The sequence below is a fragment of the Equus quagga genome, unplaced genomic scaffold (assembly GCF_021613505.1).
Source record: "Equus quagga isolate Etosha38 unplaced genomic scaffold, UCLA_HA_Equagga_1.0 208993_RagTag, whole genome shotgun sequence".
NCBI lineage: Eukaryota > Metazoa > Chordata > Mammalia > Perissodactyla > Equidae > Equus > Equus quagga.
The window spans coordinates 1,547-20,055 of record NW_025799121.1 but is presented as its reverse complement, the minus strand read 5'-3'; the positions used below and the strand labels follow the sequence as shown (position 1 = coordinate 20,055).

Here is an 18,509-nt window from a genome sequence, read left to right as displayed (position 1 = left end):
CTCTTTCTCTGCCATGCCAGAAACTGCGTTAAGTACATTACTCGTGTCCTCTCATTTAATCTTCGGGAAAATGAGAGTGTTTCATTATTATCCCCGTTTTATGACTGAGAAAACTGAGAGGTCAGAGAGGTTATGTAACTCATCCAAGGTCACACAGCTAGAATGTGACAGAGCTCAGAAACTGTGCATATATATATATCCATAAGTATTATGTATACATTATAAAATATTAAGATGCCGTTTTGAAATAAGTTCTCTTATGTTAAGAAAGCATCTTTCTATTCCTACTTTTTAAGGTTTTTTTTTGAAGAAATAGGCATTTATTGAATACTTTTCAACATCTATTAAGATAAACTCTTTGAGCTGTTAATAAAATGTATAAATAATTTCCTTTCACAAAATTAAATTATCTTTGCATTCCTGGGGTAGACCTTCTGTACTCCAAGATCATTTTCAGTATACCATTGAATTCTAAACATCAGTACTTTATTTAGGACTTTCACATTCCCATTAATGGAGCTAAGTAGAGAGTTTTGTGGGGAGGGGTTGCACTATCTCTGTTGGGTTTTAGAACCGGGGTTATGTTCACATTAGAACCGTTTCCACCCGTGTCCTGTTCGGGACAACTTTACCATACAAATGAACTCTTCCTTGAAAACCTTCTAGAATTCAGTGGAGCGCCATCTGGGTCTAGAGCCAGTTTATGGTATAATTGTTTTATGACTTTCTTGGTTATTGATCTTTCCTATGTCATGCTTATTGTGGAGTCAATGTTAGTAATACGTATTTTTCCAGAAAACGTATGCATTTGTGGAAGGGTTTTAAAACATATTAATCTACATTTCAGGTGTGAATAGTATTTTCGGACTCATTTAAAACGGTCTATGTTACTCGCTCTAGTCCCTTTCTCTTTGCCTCTTCCTGTTTTCTCCTTTTTCTTTATAATATTACATAGAAATTTGTCCAATATTTGTATGTTTTCTATGCAGAACCAGTTAAATTTCTTTATTTCATTTTTGTTCTGCTTTACATATTTGTTTATTTCTACTTGTCTCTTTTTTCCTTTTATTTAGGGGTTTTTCACTCAACAATATTTCATGAACATCATTCCACATAAATAAATATGCTTTGTTGTTATTTAGCGGCTGCAAACTATTGTATTTTATGAGTGTGATGTATATAAGTTGCACAGGTTACTGGCTCCCTCCTCAAAACTCAACCCGGAATAAACTAAGGCAGAGAGATGGAAGCGAGAACCTGAGAGCCAGCTGGTAGGCAAAGACGGTCCAGAACAAGTGTGGCTGCGTAGCTCTGAGCCTGGTCTGCTGCCTCTAGACAGGACAGATAGAAGATGACTTGAGAGCTCTTCACCAGCACCTGCTGTTTCACCATTCAGGCTCGGGCGGCAGCCATGATCCCTACTGGCCAGAATGAAGAGAAGCAGCTAGGGCTCCTCGTTTTCCGATTCTGCAGTAAGGAACAGGTGACACTTAGTTCTCACAATAGTATGGAACTAGCCTAGGATGATAAAAAAGAGGCCAAACGAAGGGAGCCTCTGTTTTCTCATTTGGAGAAAGGGAGAACAGGCCCAGCCTTACGACGTGCTGATTTCGAGAGGAAGCCTCGAAAGTGCGCTTCCCCACTTTGCTTCTTTGCTCTGCCTTCTTCATGAACGTCCACATTTCCCCCTCGATGAGATGTAAGCTCTCTCCGGACTCTGAACTCTGGAGGGTGAATTTGATGTGGCTGCTGCCCCATAGACGTTTACAGAGCTACACATGATTAGAGCTGCAGGCTGAAGAATGACAGCCTGAGATGTTCTGAGATTGAAAAGGAGTGAGAGAGGGGAGCCCGTGTCAGGGGCTCAGCGGTGACAGGTGTGTACGTGTGTAACAGAAGGAGTGCCTCGAGAAGCAAACACAGCACACGACATTTATTGTTAAATGAACAGCAGAGGAAATACAGGGAAGGAAACATGCATGCAGTCCCGGCCACCACAGTGCTGTCAGACGGAAATTTTAAAAGAGCAAGAAGCCTCATCTGCCCTTCAAACACTGTTTCTACACGCTCAGCAGCTGTTGCAGTGTGGCCCCGTGCTATCCCAGAAGGAAGGGAAGTATGGCTTGCTTTGTTTGAGTTCCATTGTGCAGAGCCTATCAAGTGACACTCAGCAGAACACAAAATTGTTGCCAAACAAGGAAACTGCAATATCCAAAGCTAAGTTCAAGGTAAAGATAATAATTCATTCAATACGTCTGTGCGGGGTCTTCACTATTTATAAAGACATCTGATTCTCTGGGGGTTAAATAACCATAGTTTCAAATTCAGGGTGCGAATCAGACCTAAGCTGTTAATCTGCAGAGTGTGTTGAACCCACTCTCGCATGACGCCAGCGGTAAATAGGCTTTTTGGACTTTAAATCCTCCCTCCTCGAGTTCTACAAACGAGAAGTAAAATTTTACACCAGATTAATTGGTTCAAGTGCGTTTAAGGATTGGTTTCCATTCTAGAGTGAAATAGAATTTTCCCTAAGTCACCTGTTTGTCTTCTTTAAGCAAGTGGCATTGAGTTTTATCCTGACACCGTAAGAAGAAAATCCAACTGAGATGATTCATCTTAGACAACTTGAACAATACCAGGGAGGAAGGCACCCATTTCCAGCCTTCGAGGGTGGACCTGTGGGCCTCAGAGAGCCCCCACCCTCCCAGGCAGGAGCCCCTCCAGCCCCTCGGAGTCTGAGCATCCTTGGGAGCTGGCCCCCTGGTATGCTCTCTTGGTCTCCTGCGGGGCGGAGCTGGAGAGGTCAATGGCCACATCTTCCAAGCCGTTCTCAGGGCTGCCTTCGTCTGAGCGTTTCTGGGGTCCTGCCTGACTTGGGCTAGAACCTTCCTTGAAGTGGTCAGAGTCCCAGAGTCCTGCCATCTTTTCTCCACTTCCTGGTTTCCTTATCATCCCTATGGATTTTTTATGCATCCCTTGCAAAAAAGAAAATAAAAAAATAAAAATAGATATCTCTAAATAAAACAACTAAGTAAATTTCCTCCTTGTCATTGTTCTCCAGATGCCATTAGAGTTGCCCTTGGTGCCAGTCTCCGGGGCCTCCGGGAGAGTAAGGTAGGTAACTCCCACCATGAGGGGTTGAAAACTAGTGTCTGCCAGTCCTGTGCAGCCAGTAAAGGTGCCTTGTTTGGATGACACGACGATTTTTTAAATTTTGTTTTAAAATTCGTTACCAACATTTTAAAATTGGAGATTGCACATCAAAAACCAGACTTCCAGCTTCTTTCAAAAAGTCAGTGTCTGGCAGCGCTGGGCCCTCTTTCTTGTATGGCCACAGACCTCGTGCCAGTTAGCCCCCCAATCGGCCCCCACCCTGCCACCCACCTGCTTGTGTAGGTTCAGAGGGTGGGCTCGGCCCCCTGCCCAACTCTCTCCCTCAGTCTCTTCCATCCTTGAGGGCAAAGTCGACACCATATTTATGACTGGACTCTCCAGTCCCAGCACAGTGTCAGGTGGGAGGGGGCTCAGAAAATGTTTGCCAAACAAAACCCTCCCCCTCTCCCACCTAAGATGCTGCCCCAGCTCCCTAACTGCAGCCTCCCTCCCTGCTTGGGGTGCTGTCTTGTGACTCATTTCTCCAAGCCCATTGGTCTCTGGTAACAGCAAACGGACCAATAAGGGTGCCGCCTCCTCAGAACACCCAGCCCTGAAGGTCGGACCTCACCAGTGTAGACAGCTCTAGCACCAAAAACCTAAGGAACAGAAGAGCTACGCTTCAGGTGGTTAAGGGCAGAACCAGGACCAGGAACCTGCCCTCTGACTCCAGTGTGCAGGGGCTTCATTGACTGCAGGTTCCATGCCCTGCACGGTCCTGATTCCTATTACCGTGACCTCTGAGTGGTATGGTTTCCACAAGTGCTAATTGCATTCGACATTTGGGAAACACATTTCACATAATTAAAGTATATCATTCCTTTCCTAAAACCATGGCCTGATGTGACCTTTCCACAGTCTACACGGTTCCAGTGAAAAATAAGGCAACTGACCAGATAGTCCAAGCCTCGTAATTAATTAAAAATCAGATGTGATATTCTGAGCCTGAATCTGAGTAAATTTACATTGCTTTGCTTTACAAATGAGTGCCCTACATAGGTACGCCCCCTACTTCTCTGGCCCTCATGCTTGCTGCAGGGTCCTCTTCCTTACCCAGGAGCCAGGGTGCACAGGAGCCAACCAGGCCACCGTCAGTGGAGTTGAGGACAGAGTCAGGCAGCGGGATGCAGTGTCGCACCATTGCCCCATAGAGCCCGTACTCCGCCATCACGCTGCTGCCGCCCCAGCGCTTCTCCCGTTTGCGCCACTTGGCCCTCCGGTTTTGAAACCAGACCTGGTTTGAGGCAAGAGGGAAGCAGAGAGGCACACAGGAGAAGACAGGGTGAAGAAGGATGCTTAGAGGTGTCTGTAGCTCAGGGCTCTACAAAGGGCCGACCATCCACTCGGGGTGGCATCTATGACCCAGACCTTTCAGGAGCTGTGCCACCGTTCACTCAAAACTCACAGGGTGGGGTAATGCATGGCCACTTTCCACTGAGGTTGTCCACAGAGTCAGGAATGACAAAAATCAAATCTAAATATTCCTACATTGTGTAAAGAAGCCCATTTTCCACACTGATGGGAAACAGTTCACCTGGCAACGGGCCCTTCTAATCTCAGGTTATTGGATTGCATTATCTTCATTAAAGAGTAGCATCGAATATTGTTCAACTGTTAAAAAAGAGTGAGTTACTCTAGTGGCATATCTTCTGACCCGGACAAACGTCTAAGATGTGTTGTCAGTGAAGAGACTAAGGAGTAACATGTGATACTCCTTTTTGTAAAAACAAAGAACAAAATTCTACATGTGTGTGTGTATTTATGTATATATACATTTTGGGGGGCAGATAAATGTCTGACATGGAGATGGTATGTAGAAAGGTGACATCAGCATGTCTACTTTGGTTTCTTTAAGGGTTTGTAGTGGAAGGATAGTCATTTTTTTTCACTGATATATCTTTATATAGTTTCTAGTTGCAGCACCCATTATTGTGTAGTTTTTAAGAATGATTTAACAAAAGGAAAAAAGGCGTGAGAGTTACCGGGGATATCCTCTGGGAATAAACATAAAGGAAGGTTCTAGCAGTGCGGTGCTTGCATCTAAATGACCCTCGGTTTGCTGTGAAGGGGAATGTGTTGAGCTGTTCAGAGGTGGCTGTGGGCTGACTCACTGCACGTGAGGGTAAGATGTTCTCTGTGATGTCTTAGGAAAGGAGAAAGGGGACCCAAGACACCTGTATTCGGTCTTCAGGGAGCTCAGTTTTCACAGCAAGCATTTCCCGGGCATACACGTCAGGGTAGTGGGCCTCGCTGAATGCCTTCTCCAGCTCTTCCAGCTGGTGGGCAGTGAAAACAGTCCTGCGGGGAGGCCCGAAACACACGTGGGCACATGTCCACAGGAGGCCACAGGCTTCCTAGCCTAGAGGACCCCTGTGCCTGCCTCTCCCATTGTCCACACCCCAAAAGGCCACCTCCTAATAGCTGAGCATCCTACCTTTGGTTAGCCTCTGGAAAGTACAGAAGTTCAGTTCAAACAATACAGAGTTCTTTAGCTCTTTTTTTCCTCCTCAATGAATTCCATCAACTCATTCTAAGACCCATTTAAAGACACAAAATTGTGTCTATAAAGCGCTACAAAGATTGTCCTGCAGCCTCCCAGGAACTACAGAAATATGTTCTTAAATGGCTACTGTTCCCTTCCCACTGCCAACCAGTTGGCCGCTAGGCCTGCCGTAACGCAGAGCCACGCATTTTCAGATGCTGAGTCCCGAGGAAGGGGTCAGGGAAGACAGCCTGGCCCCATACCTGTGCCGCCGCCTCTTCCTCCTGCTTGGGGTGTGGGACGCCTTCAGTTCACTCCTGTCTTCAGACGGACTGTCCTCATCTGTTAGCAGAAGGAGAAAGAGAGGACTTTAAAGGTGAGCACACTTTTCCTTTTATTTTCTGGATTTTTCATTTGAGGATTGAAGCTATGGACCTGTCAGGAAATGTGAGTATTGACCCATACAAGCTAGCATTTGCAGCACTCACTATATTACAGGTATGGTGCTCAGCACTGTCCATGCATTACTGCAGTTATTCTTCATAAATTAAAAGAACTCCAAGGTAGCTGCTATTATTATATTTTTGCAGAGGAGAAAACCGAGGCACAGAGAGATTAAGTAACTTTCCCCAAATCACGTGGGTAGTAAATGATGAAGTTGGGATTCAAACCCCAGACTGTGTGAAGTCAAGGCTACTTGGCCGCTAATTGAATTTCCTAATCCCACTGGGCTCCCAAATTCATCTGCTACCTTCTGCTTCCAACGTCCTCCTCTTAACCAATATACCAGCATTTCTCAAAGGGAGGGTTGAGGTTTGTGACATCCGAACCTCTCTCAGAACTGCACTCCCTGCGCCTCTGTACCAATTCCGAATCTCTGGGCACGGAGTGCAGGGCCTCATTCTCGACAAGTGCACCCAGATGACTCATAGACGCACTTGGAAATGTTTAGGAGCCTTGCTCCACTATGCTTTGTCCTTCGATATTCATTATATCACAGGCCAGAAGGTTAGAAGACTAAACTCTTGTCAGATTCACTGTTAAAAAGTATATTTGCTTCAAAATACAAAAAAAAAAATTAATAAAGGCAAAAATAATAAGACACTATTAGTTTTTCTCCTACATCGGTTAGCTCACCAGAAAACTGTATGCTTGGATTATAATATTGTAATATCCGTGCTGTCCAGGCTGGTGCCATTAGACGCATAAGGTTATTGAGCAGGTGAAATGTGGCCCGTCCAAACTGAGCCCGACTGCAACTGGAGAATAGTCAGTGCACTTAGAAGACTTAGGACGTCCCCAAAAGTAAAATATTCATACTTTTTATATTGATTACATGTAAAATGATAATGTTTTATATGTATTGGATTAAATAAAATATAGTATTTAAATTAATTTCACCTGTTTATTTTTCCTTTTTAATATGGCTTTGAGAAATTTTCATTGCACTCACAACTGCGTGATATTTCTATTGGATAGTGTTGCTCTTGATCTCCCAGAAATGGCCTCACAGACTAGGATGTAGTTGCATTTTGCCTTTCATTTAATCAGTGCTCACAAAGGAAAGAACCCATCCTATGAAGGTGGGTCTGCATTTTTAGTGAGACAACTAATAGGGGGATCCATTTTATCTTCCACAAAGACTCGTGAAATAAAGTCCTCCAAAAGGATGAAAGTCCGCTTGCCTGATGCTCTGGCATGCACCCTCGTATTATTAGTGGAGGCCTCGCGGACTCTTTTTGCTTTGGCTGTCTGGATGCTAAGCTCTAGGTTCTACTACATAGTTTCTCTCAGTTCACGTTTTCTTGCGTAATTCTCCATTTTCTTCCCCACACCCAAAACTCTTGATTTCTCGGCCCTTGTCCTTTACAGAATTTCATTGCTTCCTTCTGTTTCCCCATAATCCACCTCGACTTCTTTGAGGAAATAGGGGGGCTCACGACAAAACACTGAGCATAATTACAGTGAAATTGGCGAGGTTGTTTCTCACGTGTGGGGAGGAGCGAGGGCGGCGCGAGGAGAAAAGCACGGTACCCGGACTCCCTTTTCAGCACCCCGGGAGACGGACAGTTCCAGGCCTCCCGACCTCCAAGGACCTGTCAATCATTCAATCACTTCAGAAAACGTCTGAGCGCCGGCCAATACAGGGTTCTGTGCTGCTGGCCAACAAGACCGGCCCAGGCCTCCGACCTACGCCGTTCCCAGAGGCCGAGAGTCGCGCGGGGCGCTGGCGGAAAGGCCCTCGGGTAACTGCTGCTGGGTCGCCGAGATCCCCAGGTAGGTCCGGGGCCGGGTGACGCTGTTATCCGCAAGGCTGCGGCGACCAGATCCCGGAGGAGAGGGAGGGATGGGCAGAGGCAAGGGGCAGGGGATGCTGCTGCGAGAACACGCCTCCCCCGACGGGGCCAGGCTCCAGGGTCCCGGCTGCCTTTAGATCTGGGATGCTGGGGGTGGGGGCGACGGCGTGTTACCCCTGCACGGCCCAAGGCCCAGGGAACAGGGGCAGGGGCGGGATGGGCTGGCCTGGCCTGATTACCGGACGTCGAGACGCTCTCGCTGCGCTTCTGGCGGCCCAGCGCGGGAGGCGGGCGGCTCGGGGCTTGCGGGGCAGCAGGCTCCGGCCCCTCGGGCGGCAGGAACGGCACATCGGCTAGGAGCAGGCAGGGCGCCCGAGCGGCCACGGGCGGCCGCGCGCTGAAGCCGCAGAGGAGGCCGAGCCCCAGCGGGAGGGCCCCACGCGCCAGGCAGGGGCCGCCGAGCCCTGGACCCGGGCAGGGCGCGGCCGCCGGGCCCTCGCAGCCCGATCCCGGCCCGGGGCCGGCAGGCGACGGCAGGTCAGCCTCCAGGCCCAGCAGGTCAGTGATGGCGAAGCCTCGGGGGCGCGGACCGGTGGGGGAGCCACCAGGCACCAGCGCCCTGCTCCTGGAGCGCCCGTCGGAAAGCGCGTCCCGGCCCGTCATGGCTTCTTAGTCGGCTAGGCTTGACCCTCCCTAGGTCACCTTTGCAGAGGGAGCTCAGCTCAGAGGGCGCTTTATACGACTGGACCTCCCGTCGGGCCCGGAAGGCCAGGAGGGCTCCAATCAGCCGGGCGCGGACGCGTCGTTGCTCCGGACCCCGCGAGATGGGGACGCCACCACTTCCCCTCCCTTCGGTTGCCGCCCTCCCAGCTGCAGTCTCCTCCTTCTCCCCTCTCCTCTCCAGCTGTCCCCCCGCCCACCCCCACCCCGGTTTTCGGTGGGAGCCAAGCAGGGAGGAGACAGCGACCCCGCTATCTGCCGGTCAGCTAAAAGCCGCAGGTTCCAGATTCCCTTCCAGATTCTCTGGGTGGCAGCCCGGCTCGCAGCTGCCCTTAAGCCTCCCTCCCACCCTCCAGCCGCGCATTAAGATCTAGGGCCCCACTCCCAGCCACACTCCCACTGCTACCACCAGTATGACCCCCGCCAGACCTCCAACTCCACCTGCGGAGCCACGAGGGCCTTCCCCGAAAATCCCCGTTTATTTAATCCGTGCCCACTCCTCCTCCAGCCAAGTCCATCCCCCAGGGCTCTAACGGCGGGTCTGTAGGGGGTCGCAAAATCCACACCAGCCGGGGGAAGAACAAGGAGAGAGAGAGACGGGAGGAGAGTGATGGGAAAGGGCTCCCGATTTAGCAAACTAAATTACAGGAGGTCCAGTGAACTTTGAATTTCAGATAAACATACAATTTTAGTATGATATGTATCACTATTTTATCTGGCAACCCTAAAGGGGAGGAGGGCAGTAAATTGGAAATCAAGGGCCTGTCTGCTGGGACCCACCTCTCTTCACGGAGGCCAACAAATTATTGTCCGATTTAACGATTATTTAAAGAGAGCCTGATTTTCACGTGAAAAGCCCATATTAACGTTGGCGCCCAAGCACGGGGGTGAGCCGCCCTGGGCTCGCATGCGGCAAATTTGGGCCCGCCCAACCCGAATCGCCCGGAGCCCTGAGCCCACCCTTCTCAAACACAGAGCCCCCGAAGCAGAATCTCTTCGGTCGCAGCTCCTGACGGCCCAGCAGTTTGAGGTCACCCCGCGGGAGGCGGCCGCTCGCCCAGGCCAGCCGCGCCGCCAGCGGCGCGCACGCCCGGCCGGAGCCCGACTCAGCAAGCGGGTCTCCGGCTCGCGGCGCCTTGGAGCTGGCCCTCTGCTACCCATGCAGATTAAACGAGGGGCTTCCGATAAAGATAATTGCAAGGCTAGGTCTTAACTTTCCATTATTAGAGGAAGACTCAAATCTCCCCTCGCAAGCTGTTCTCGGGATTAGAAAAACAATAACTCTCCTTTGGGATGATTGCTCTGTGAATTGCTCCGGGTCGGGGGCGGCTTTAGACGCTGGCGTCGTTTTTGGCTCCGCCAGGAATTTCTCCCCAAATTTCTCTCTGAGTTCAGGGGAAGGCGTGGGGAGCACAGGACCCGCCTACGTGCTCCGGCTCTTTGCCGGGCGGAGTAGTCGTTTGTAGATGAGAATTGGGGCTGCAGCTAAGGAGGAAACCTAACGATCCACACATTTACCGACCGAATCCAGGGCAGGCAGGACAATTGGCCCTAAGGTGGCCCAACCCGGGTCATTCGCAAGCGGAGGGTCTCAGAGGCGGTTCACCGGCTTTCGCGGCCGAGCGCAGACGGCGCCCCCACACCTGGGCAGGGTCTTGGAGTCTCCGTCCCCTAGCCTGTGCCAGCGGAGGCAGCATGTCACCGAGAGGACAGCCCGCAAATAGATGGCCAGGGACCCTGAGGTACCAAAAGGCCAGGCGAGAGGAGCCCCACTTGGGCCACCCCACACGGTGAACGCCGCGCAGAGCCAAGAACACACAGCTTTCCAAACCCTTCGGAAGGATCTTACAAAACCCATTTTGCAGATGAAAGAAACTGAAGCTTATTAACCCGCTCACACCGGACAGGGAGAGAGAAACCAGGAAAGCGAAGCAGAGACCGGAGAGAAGGAGCCCGGGTTGGAGCTCTAAGGGGACTCTGCAATTCCTGTTTAGAGGAGTTCCTAACACCTCCTCCCGCCCCATCTTCAGGAAGGGGCTGGCAAGACCAGGGCGCGGGGAGAGCTGAACCCTGGGGCCTCTTCCAGCGGCGGGAGCGCAGGCACTTTCACTGCCCCTCCCCAGTGAGAAGCGCCTCTCCTCCACCATCCCACCCCCGCCGCGCCAGTCCATGCCCCCACCCCCACCCCCCGCTGCTGCGGGGGTCGAGCGTCCACTCCAGCGCCGGACTTTGCGGGATCAGCTCACATCCTCGGCTCAGACGGATGGGACGCATCGGCGCGGGCAGGACGAAGCGCTTCTCTTAGCGTTGGCCCAGGTGGGGGAAGGGCTTCCAGCCGCTCAGGAGATTTGAGAAGGAGCGAGGAAGCGGGCCCCGGAGCCACCCACTGCTCGCGCGTCACCTGCGCCCGGCAGATGCCTGGACCATGCAGTGGGCGCCCACGTTTGGGCAAGTCCTCCACGCCCGGGCAGGGGGGAGGCAGGCTCTTCCCAGCCCTCCCCCCCCCGCCCCCCACAGACAAGTCTGCACCAGAGCCAGCCCTCGAGAGCGGCCCCGCCCCAAGTCACCACCCGGACCCGTTTGGAACCCTAAATCCGTTAAGGGGTCCGGATCTGCCTTCATCAGCCAGGATTATCCGGGGTTTAACTAATCAGTGAGGCTTTCTCCGCTCATTATTTTCCAGGGAAGGTTTCCAGGCCCTCTCTGTCGCCAACCACGCATATGCGCTCCACTCGCCCCAGCCCCTCGCGCCTCCCAGCTCTTCGCTGAGCCAGACTGAGACTGGACTGGGTGTGAGCGGCTCAGCAGAGACCCGCCTTGGGCTTTTCGGAGCCTCCTCTAGCCAGACTGGCCCTAGAAATTACAGATACAATAGCAGTGGGATGCACACGCGTGAATAGAATGTATCGCCGTTTCTGCACAAAGGAGTCCTGTGGCTCCATTCCTCTTCTGATTTTCCTCCCTCCTCTCTGCTCCTTCTCGGCTGCTTTTGTGGCCATTTAAAGGTGGCTGTAGCTGATGCTATTTTGCCCTGTCCACGTCTCCTACTCTGACCGTGCCACTGCTGGGCTTGCCTGGCCTCCAGTGTCCACACCTGCACATCTTCGCCTTGGAACTTTCTCTGGTCTCCAGAGTTCACATTGCCCACTAGCAAGGGTTGCTAAGGATAAACACGTCCGAGAAGCCCTGGACAAGAGACTGGGAGGAGCTGGAGTATAAATACCCCAGCCCAGGTCTGGAGTGGACTAACATGGGCATGCATTCCTGTCTTCCTCTCAGAGGCCCCCAGCAGAGTTGTGCATCAATTAGTTGCTGATTATCACATCCCATACTGCTTTCTTCCTAAGTGCTGTGGGCAGCCTGCCCAGACCCCGTTTCCTGGGTTCTTGCCGACCACCTCAATGTAGGCTGCTAACAGCTCACCTTTTCCCCTAACCTGCAGAATTACCCTCTGCTAACAGAAGCCCCTAACCCAGGCCACACCACCCACACACATGGTTCCTCTGCTGGTACATGAGGCATGAGAGGGGGCTGCTCCCTTGCCTCGACAGCTACGCTCTGCAGAGCCATTTCTGCTCCAAACCCCTCTCTGTTCATGGATGAGGCCAAGGCTCAACTGGCCTTACGGGCAGATCCTTGCGCACCTCCTCCCCTCCTCTCTGGCCTCTTTCACCCCTGAGCCCTCTCTACCCCAATAAAGCTCATGCATCCAGGCCCTGTCTCTGCTGTTTCTAGGGACCTGTTCCCATCTTGCTTCCCCACACCCGTACTGGTGTCGCCCAAAATCATCTCCCAGATAAACAACTGATCCTGGAGTGCTAGACTCAGAGTCTTCTGAGGAAACCCAGACTGACACATGGTGTTTTCCGGGCTCCCTTGAAGCACCCTTCTCTCTCCCTCACATGGAATCCCATGGTGCAATCACCATTTGCCTGCCAAGAACTCCCAAACCTGGATCCAGCCTGGGATGTGCTTCTGAAGCCCAGGCCCATAGCTCCTATGGCCTCCTGGACATCTGTCCCAGAGTTTCCCAGAAGCATGGAAACGCAGCCACCAGTGCCGAAAGCATCCTCTTCCCCCTCAGGTCTGCATCTCCCCAAGTCTTCTTTACCTCCACTCCCAGAGGCCCAAACAGAATCCCACGTGTTATCCTTGACTCCTCAGTCCCCCCCCAGGTCTACCTCCAGTTACTGAAAATAATGAGTAAAACAACAGCTGACACCTCTGGGAGTCTTCCTGTGGACAGCTACCTTTGTAACACCTTATCAAAATGCCCACGATTCTTCCTGACCACAACAGTAGGGTAGATACAGTTAGTGTCCATATCTTTCAGGCGAGGAAGCAAAGACCGAGGGAAGTCAAATAGTCACATAAAGTGCCGACTGCCAGCCCCACTGCCAAGTGGCAGAGCCAGGATTCGAACCCAAACACTGTGGGGCTAAAGCCTGACTCTGGGCCACCAGCTACCCCAAGTCCCTCCTCAAATCCTCGCACAGCCACTGTCCCCTCTCCCTGCCCATCGCCATACTGGGACCAGGCCAAGCTCTCACTTGCTGGAGTAGAACTTATGTTTCAGTCTGGGCTACTCAGTATCCAAACCTCAGTTTTGGGGTGTCCTACAGAGATGGTCCCTACAAAAACAAGGGAGCAGATGCTTTCTCTTCCCACTCCCTGGCAATTCAGTTGTCCCCTATGGCCACCACCCAGGGAGCGAGGGGGAGGTAGAGATTTTTGTACAGTAGCAGTGGTGAGTGTCCAGTGGCTGCTCTGCATACCCTGGCACCCTCCCCACTGTTCCCTGGCAGGATCCGGCCTCGTTCACAGATGCCTGGCCCACCATGGCCCTGCTCTTTTTCTCCAGCCTTGCATCAGTTGGAAAAAAAAAAAAAAAACGATGCCATTCAGTAAACTCCTTTGCTGCATAAATTGGCTGGATGTCGTTTCTGTGGTTTGCACCCAAGAACTCTGTCCTAGGCACTGGCTTCCACTGCTGATGTCTCCCCACCTTCTCCGTGCCCCTCCCCAAACCCCCACCAAACCATCTTTATTCCACACCACAGTAATCCCTGTAAAGCACAGCTCTGTTGCTCCTAACTTCAAATTCCCAGCAGCACCCCACTGCCACAGGCAGTGCACACTCCTGTCTCCTTCCTTCTGCGCACCGGGCTCTCAATGACTAGGTCGGCTATCAGGAGTCAGTGACCCAGTTTCTTATAAAACTCACCCAAACTGCGGGAGTTGCTGGGATCAGGACCTACCGATCTGTTCGTCACCCTACGAGAGCACCAGCCTCTGAGCTCCCTTCCCTGGCTGAACGTTCTGGTTAGAATTATGTTGCAAAAAATTAGCCCAAAATGTACCTGCTTCAAATAAACCATTTATTTTGGTCACTGTTTTGTGGACCAGAAATTTGCGGAGAGTTCCACTGGACTGTTCTGGCTTGGAGCCCCTTGTGTGGTTGCCATCTGTCTTTGGTCCTGTGAGGGCTGAGCTGGGCTGGATGTCCAAGGTGGCTGGCTCCCATGCCCACAACTGATGGGCCTCATGCCTCTCCAGCAAGGCCAACTCGGAGCAGTTGGGAGCGTCCTAAGAGAACCATGCGGAAGCTGTGTGGCCTTTGCTGACCCAGCTTCAGAAGTCACAGGGCATCGCTTCCATCACACTCACTTGGCAGGACCACCTTATGACTTTTTAGGGTCCTCGGAATTCTTGCCTTCATGGGCCCCTTCCTCCAAAGAAATATTAAGATTACGTTTTATGACTATGTTATTTAAATGTAATCCAGTCTGGATTCATTATTATCAAATTCTTCTTTCCTTTGATTTTAAAAGAAATTAAAACATGTTCATGAGCCCTAAAAGTATGGGCCCTGGGCACCATGCCTGCTGTGCCAAATCGACAAGTGGGCCCTGCTGTGGTCTAAGCAGCCACAGCACACCTGGTTTCAGGGACAGACCACAGGAGACACCTCTCTACGGCAAGAGCACGTGTTTGAAGACCACCACACTGCACTTGAAGGCCAGGTGCTGGACTGCAGTCACTGGCCGCGGAGGCCCAGTCCAGATCCTCTCACCCAGCTGGAAACTCTCTTCCGAACTCCTGCAGGACTTGATGCTCCTTATGCCATCTTGTCCTGCCCTCCAGTTCTTCTGAATCTGTTGTCATCCTTCACTTGGCTTCAGGTACCCAGGACCAAGTCTTACTAATTATCACATCCCCCAGAAAAATGCTCTTTACCTTCCAAGACAGTGCATTTCAGCTGGCTTCTGGACTGGTCTCCTCACTCGAGACCAGTGGCTCTCAGAGTGTGGGCCCTGGAGCAGCAGCAGCAGAAGCAGCACCTGGGAACATGGTAGAAATACAAACTGTGGACACCAGCCAAACCCACTGACTCAGAGCCTCTGGGGGTGGGACCAGCAATCTATGTGATTACAAGCCCTGCAGGGTACTATCCTGACCACTCAGGTTTGACAACCAGGGTCTTCTAGCAATGCTTCATGAACCACATGTCCTCGTTTGTTTAATGAATGTGGTGGGAGACAACCCCCCGTTACTCTCAGCTGCTCTGAGGAACCATGAGGAGTGCTCAAGGTCAGTGCGAGGAGAATGGTTAGCAGCCAGATGTGACGTTAGGGAACCGATAAATCAGGGCACCAAAATCAGAAGGGAGAACATTTTATTTTAAAATGTTACATATCAAAAAATATATTAGTAATAAAACTAATTGGCCCCAATAGTGGAGCACCTGCTCTTTGCTGGGCGCTGTGCTGTGTTTCACACATATCAATTCACTTAACACTTGTGACAACCATAATGAGGGAGGTCCTATCATCATCTCCATTTTGTGGATGAGAAAAGCAAGGCACAGAGCTGTGACTAGTCTGGCAGGAAGTGGGGAGGTCAGGATCCAAGCCCTGACTGTCAGGCCTGAAGTAGTAAAGTCATGATGGGGAAAATGACAATGTCAAGGGGTTCCTTACACTTGTCTAGGGTTTAGTATTGCTTTTGTTTTTCCTTTTTGTTCCAAGTGCTTAGGGCTTGTAAAGGTCTTAATTGTGCACTGCTCCAATTGCTGCCAAGCAATGGTGTTGTGGGCTGGAGGCAGCTTTCTGTGAGAGGCGCTCAAGCACCTCTGGTTGGTCTCTTCTCTTTAGGTCCTGAGATAATAGGGAAATCCCAGGTAGGAATCCAGGTAACATTTTGGCCCCAAGGAATGTATTTCTTCTCCCCCTTCTGCAAGCTTATACCTGTCTCTCTCCTCTCTCCTCTTTTTTCCCTCCCCTCTTCCTCCTCAGCTCCTCTCGCTTCAGCCCATCAAAAGGGCTCATGGCCACCCTGCCATTTGTAAGTCAAAGATCAGGACCAAATTAAACTCGAGAGGGCACAGCATCCAGCACCTGTGCTGGGATCCCTGGGGCAGAGAGGAGAAACCAGAGAGAGTCTACGTGGTCTCCTCAGGTGGCGGGGCAGACACTGGCAGGCGGATCAGGTGCGCTGCTGGGGCATGGAGTCGGGTGAGGGTCAATGATGCAGGCCATGTCAGCCAAAAGATCACGGGAGCGATCACTAAGGGCAAGCAGGAGCTCTTGGTGAGTTTCGTTTCCAGCAATAAGCATTAGGTCATCTACTGGCAATTGAAAAACTATCTGATGTCAAATGATAATGTGCTTTTAAACAATTGCTAGCAGAAGTGAAGACATGTATGATCACAGTCCTGGCTCACACGTCACCACTGAGGCTCTGGGCAAAGGCAAGAATGAGTCTCCCAGGGAGGTATGACTGCAGGTTTCTGCTTGCTCACTGGGGACCCCTCCCAGACACAGACACCCCCCATTTGAAGGAGATCCTTGCTTCTCCTACTGAATCCAGCTCCCTGATGGTTCCCTCCAAGGCACCTCCCACCATTGTAACTGTTCATTTGCCTGCTGGTTTACTGCATTTTAGCTGTTCCCCTTACCAGATGCTGGCACTGTCTGTGGGCTGCCCACCAGCCCATCCAGGGCACCTGCAGCATCTGTAGACAGTTCCCAAACACATGCATGGCTTCCTACCTCGGCAACTGCAACTCTCTGATCACGTTCTCAGGCCCCAGGAGTAAACTGGCCAGGCCTGATATCGTGGGGAGGGACTGCCCCCAGTAGCACCCCGTGAAGGACGATTACCCCAGCATCCTTGCTAATCAGGGCAACAAGGCTGAGGTGGGCTCTGCACAGTCACTCCAAGGGCCACATCAGGATGGAGCCCCAGAAAACCCCACTCATGATCACAGTCTTCATTGTCTCCTGCCCCCTTCCCTACTGGGGCTGCCTAGTTTCACCTTCCGGATGAACTATTTCACCCTAATCCCTGTCTCAAGGTCAGCTTTGGGAAGACCAAAACCTACACAGTCAGTAAGCTTCACAAGAGCAGGGCTGGGCCAGCCTGGCAGCTCTGTGTGCCTGACGCCCAGCACATGGTTGGCACAGAGTGCGGCTCAGCCAAGATTTACGGAGTGAACGAATCCACAGGTGGACAGACAGGAACTGTGTGCCTGTTGGCAGAACCTGAGTTGCTCTTCATTCACTCAATACTCCTTCTCAAGAGTCCCCTTCCCCAATCCTGTGCCTGCACTCAAAGCCTGGCCCAAGGAAGATGGGCTGTAAGCACGGCTCCTCTATGGTAATCTTAGCACTAGAGGGAGCAGAAAGGAGCCCCACGTCAGAGCTGTCACAGCCCAGCCTCAGACTGGCCCTCCCACCCCACCCCGGGACAGGCTGTGTGCTTTATTCCTGCCTAGTGCCTCTTTTACAAAGCTGTTTTATTCACTGCTTCCAACAAAGGTTTGGAAATGGGTCGCACTAAGCATCCACCCTGCAACCGTGTTTTCGTTCGGGTTGGGTTTTTGCTCATGAAGCCTAAGGGAAATGACAGCTGAGGCCCGGGCAGGTGTGTGCACTTGCATTGACCCAGGCTCTGGGCAGGATGGGGCTGGAACAAGCCATCGGTGCACGGCCCAGACTATCCGCTCCATGAGCCCGAGCAAAGGCCTGCAGCATGCGTGTCTGATTGAGGAACCTCACTCATTCTAACTCACTCCCCCAAACACACTAATTAATGAGACAGCCTCAAACCAACTAGACAAATCCTCATTACAGAGGAGGAAGCGGAAAAGGAGAAGGTATGACAGTGAAAATCCACTGGCTGCCATATGCGTTGAATCAGCCTTCCCTCAGCACAACAAAGATGCCTCTATTGAAAGGGCAGCTCCCTAGAGAGAGAGGAAATGGCAAACACTGAGACATTTTATCACTAAAGCCACAGTTATAAGCAAGTCTTTCATCTGCCAAAGGGAAAAGGTCTTCGGAGGTGGTTTATATCCTTGGTCCTCTCTGCTTAGAGGGACTTTCGTTGCATACTCCTCACATTGCTGGGCGCTCACTGATTCCTGGCCTGAAATCTCCTGCATTTCCTTTGTTCAGAGAAATTATCAGATTTTATCCTTTTTAATATTGCCGCTCCTCCATTCCTTCTTGAACTCCAAAGATTCCTCGGTTGGACGTTTGCGTTCTCTCCTCCATGACTCTTAGCCCTCTCTTTCATATTTTCCATCTTCCTGTCTTTTGCCTCAGCTCTAACTTGATGTTCCCTAATTCTCCCATAAACTGTGCCTAATCTGCTTTATAAACAGTCTGTTGTTTTTTAAGTTCAGTGGCGGTGTTTCTCATTTCTGTTTGATTTAAACACACTCATTTTAGAGTCACACTGAACACGGTTTGGTATCTGAAGCATTCAGAGGGCAAATTCTGCCATTTGTTGTTTCTGCTGACTCCTGCTCATAGTAGGTTTTTGTTTGTTTTTATTGACTATTTTTTTAGAGC

At 51.2% G+C, this 18,509-nt stretch overlaps 1 protein-coding gene across 1 annotated transcript; it reads right to left on the bottom strand.

Annotated features, from left to right (window-relative positions):
- Window positions 1-2,227: 2,227 nt before the first annotated feature.
- Window positions 2,228-8,595, bottom strand: LOC124233675 (visual system homeobox 1-like). The gene is made up of 5 exons (XM_046650798.1): window positions 8,172-8,595; window positions 5,899-5,977; window positions 5,328-5,451; window positions 4,207-4,387; window positions 2,228-2,975 (listed from the first exon to the last, which is right to left on the bottom strand). Exons 1-5 carry the CDS (start codon window positions 8,593-8,595, stop codon window positions 2,686-2,688), a joined length of 1,098 nt encoding a protein of 365 aa, XP_046506754.1. The 3' UTR covers window positions 2,228-2,685.
- Window positions 8,596-18,509: the final 9,914 nt, after the last annotated feature.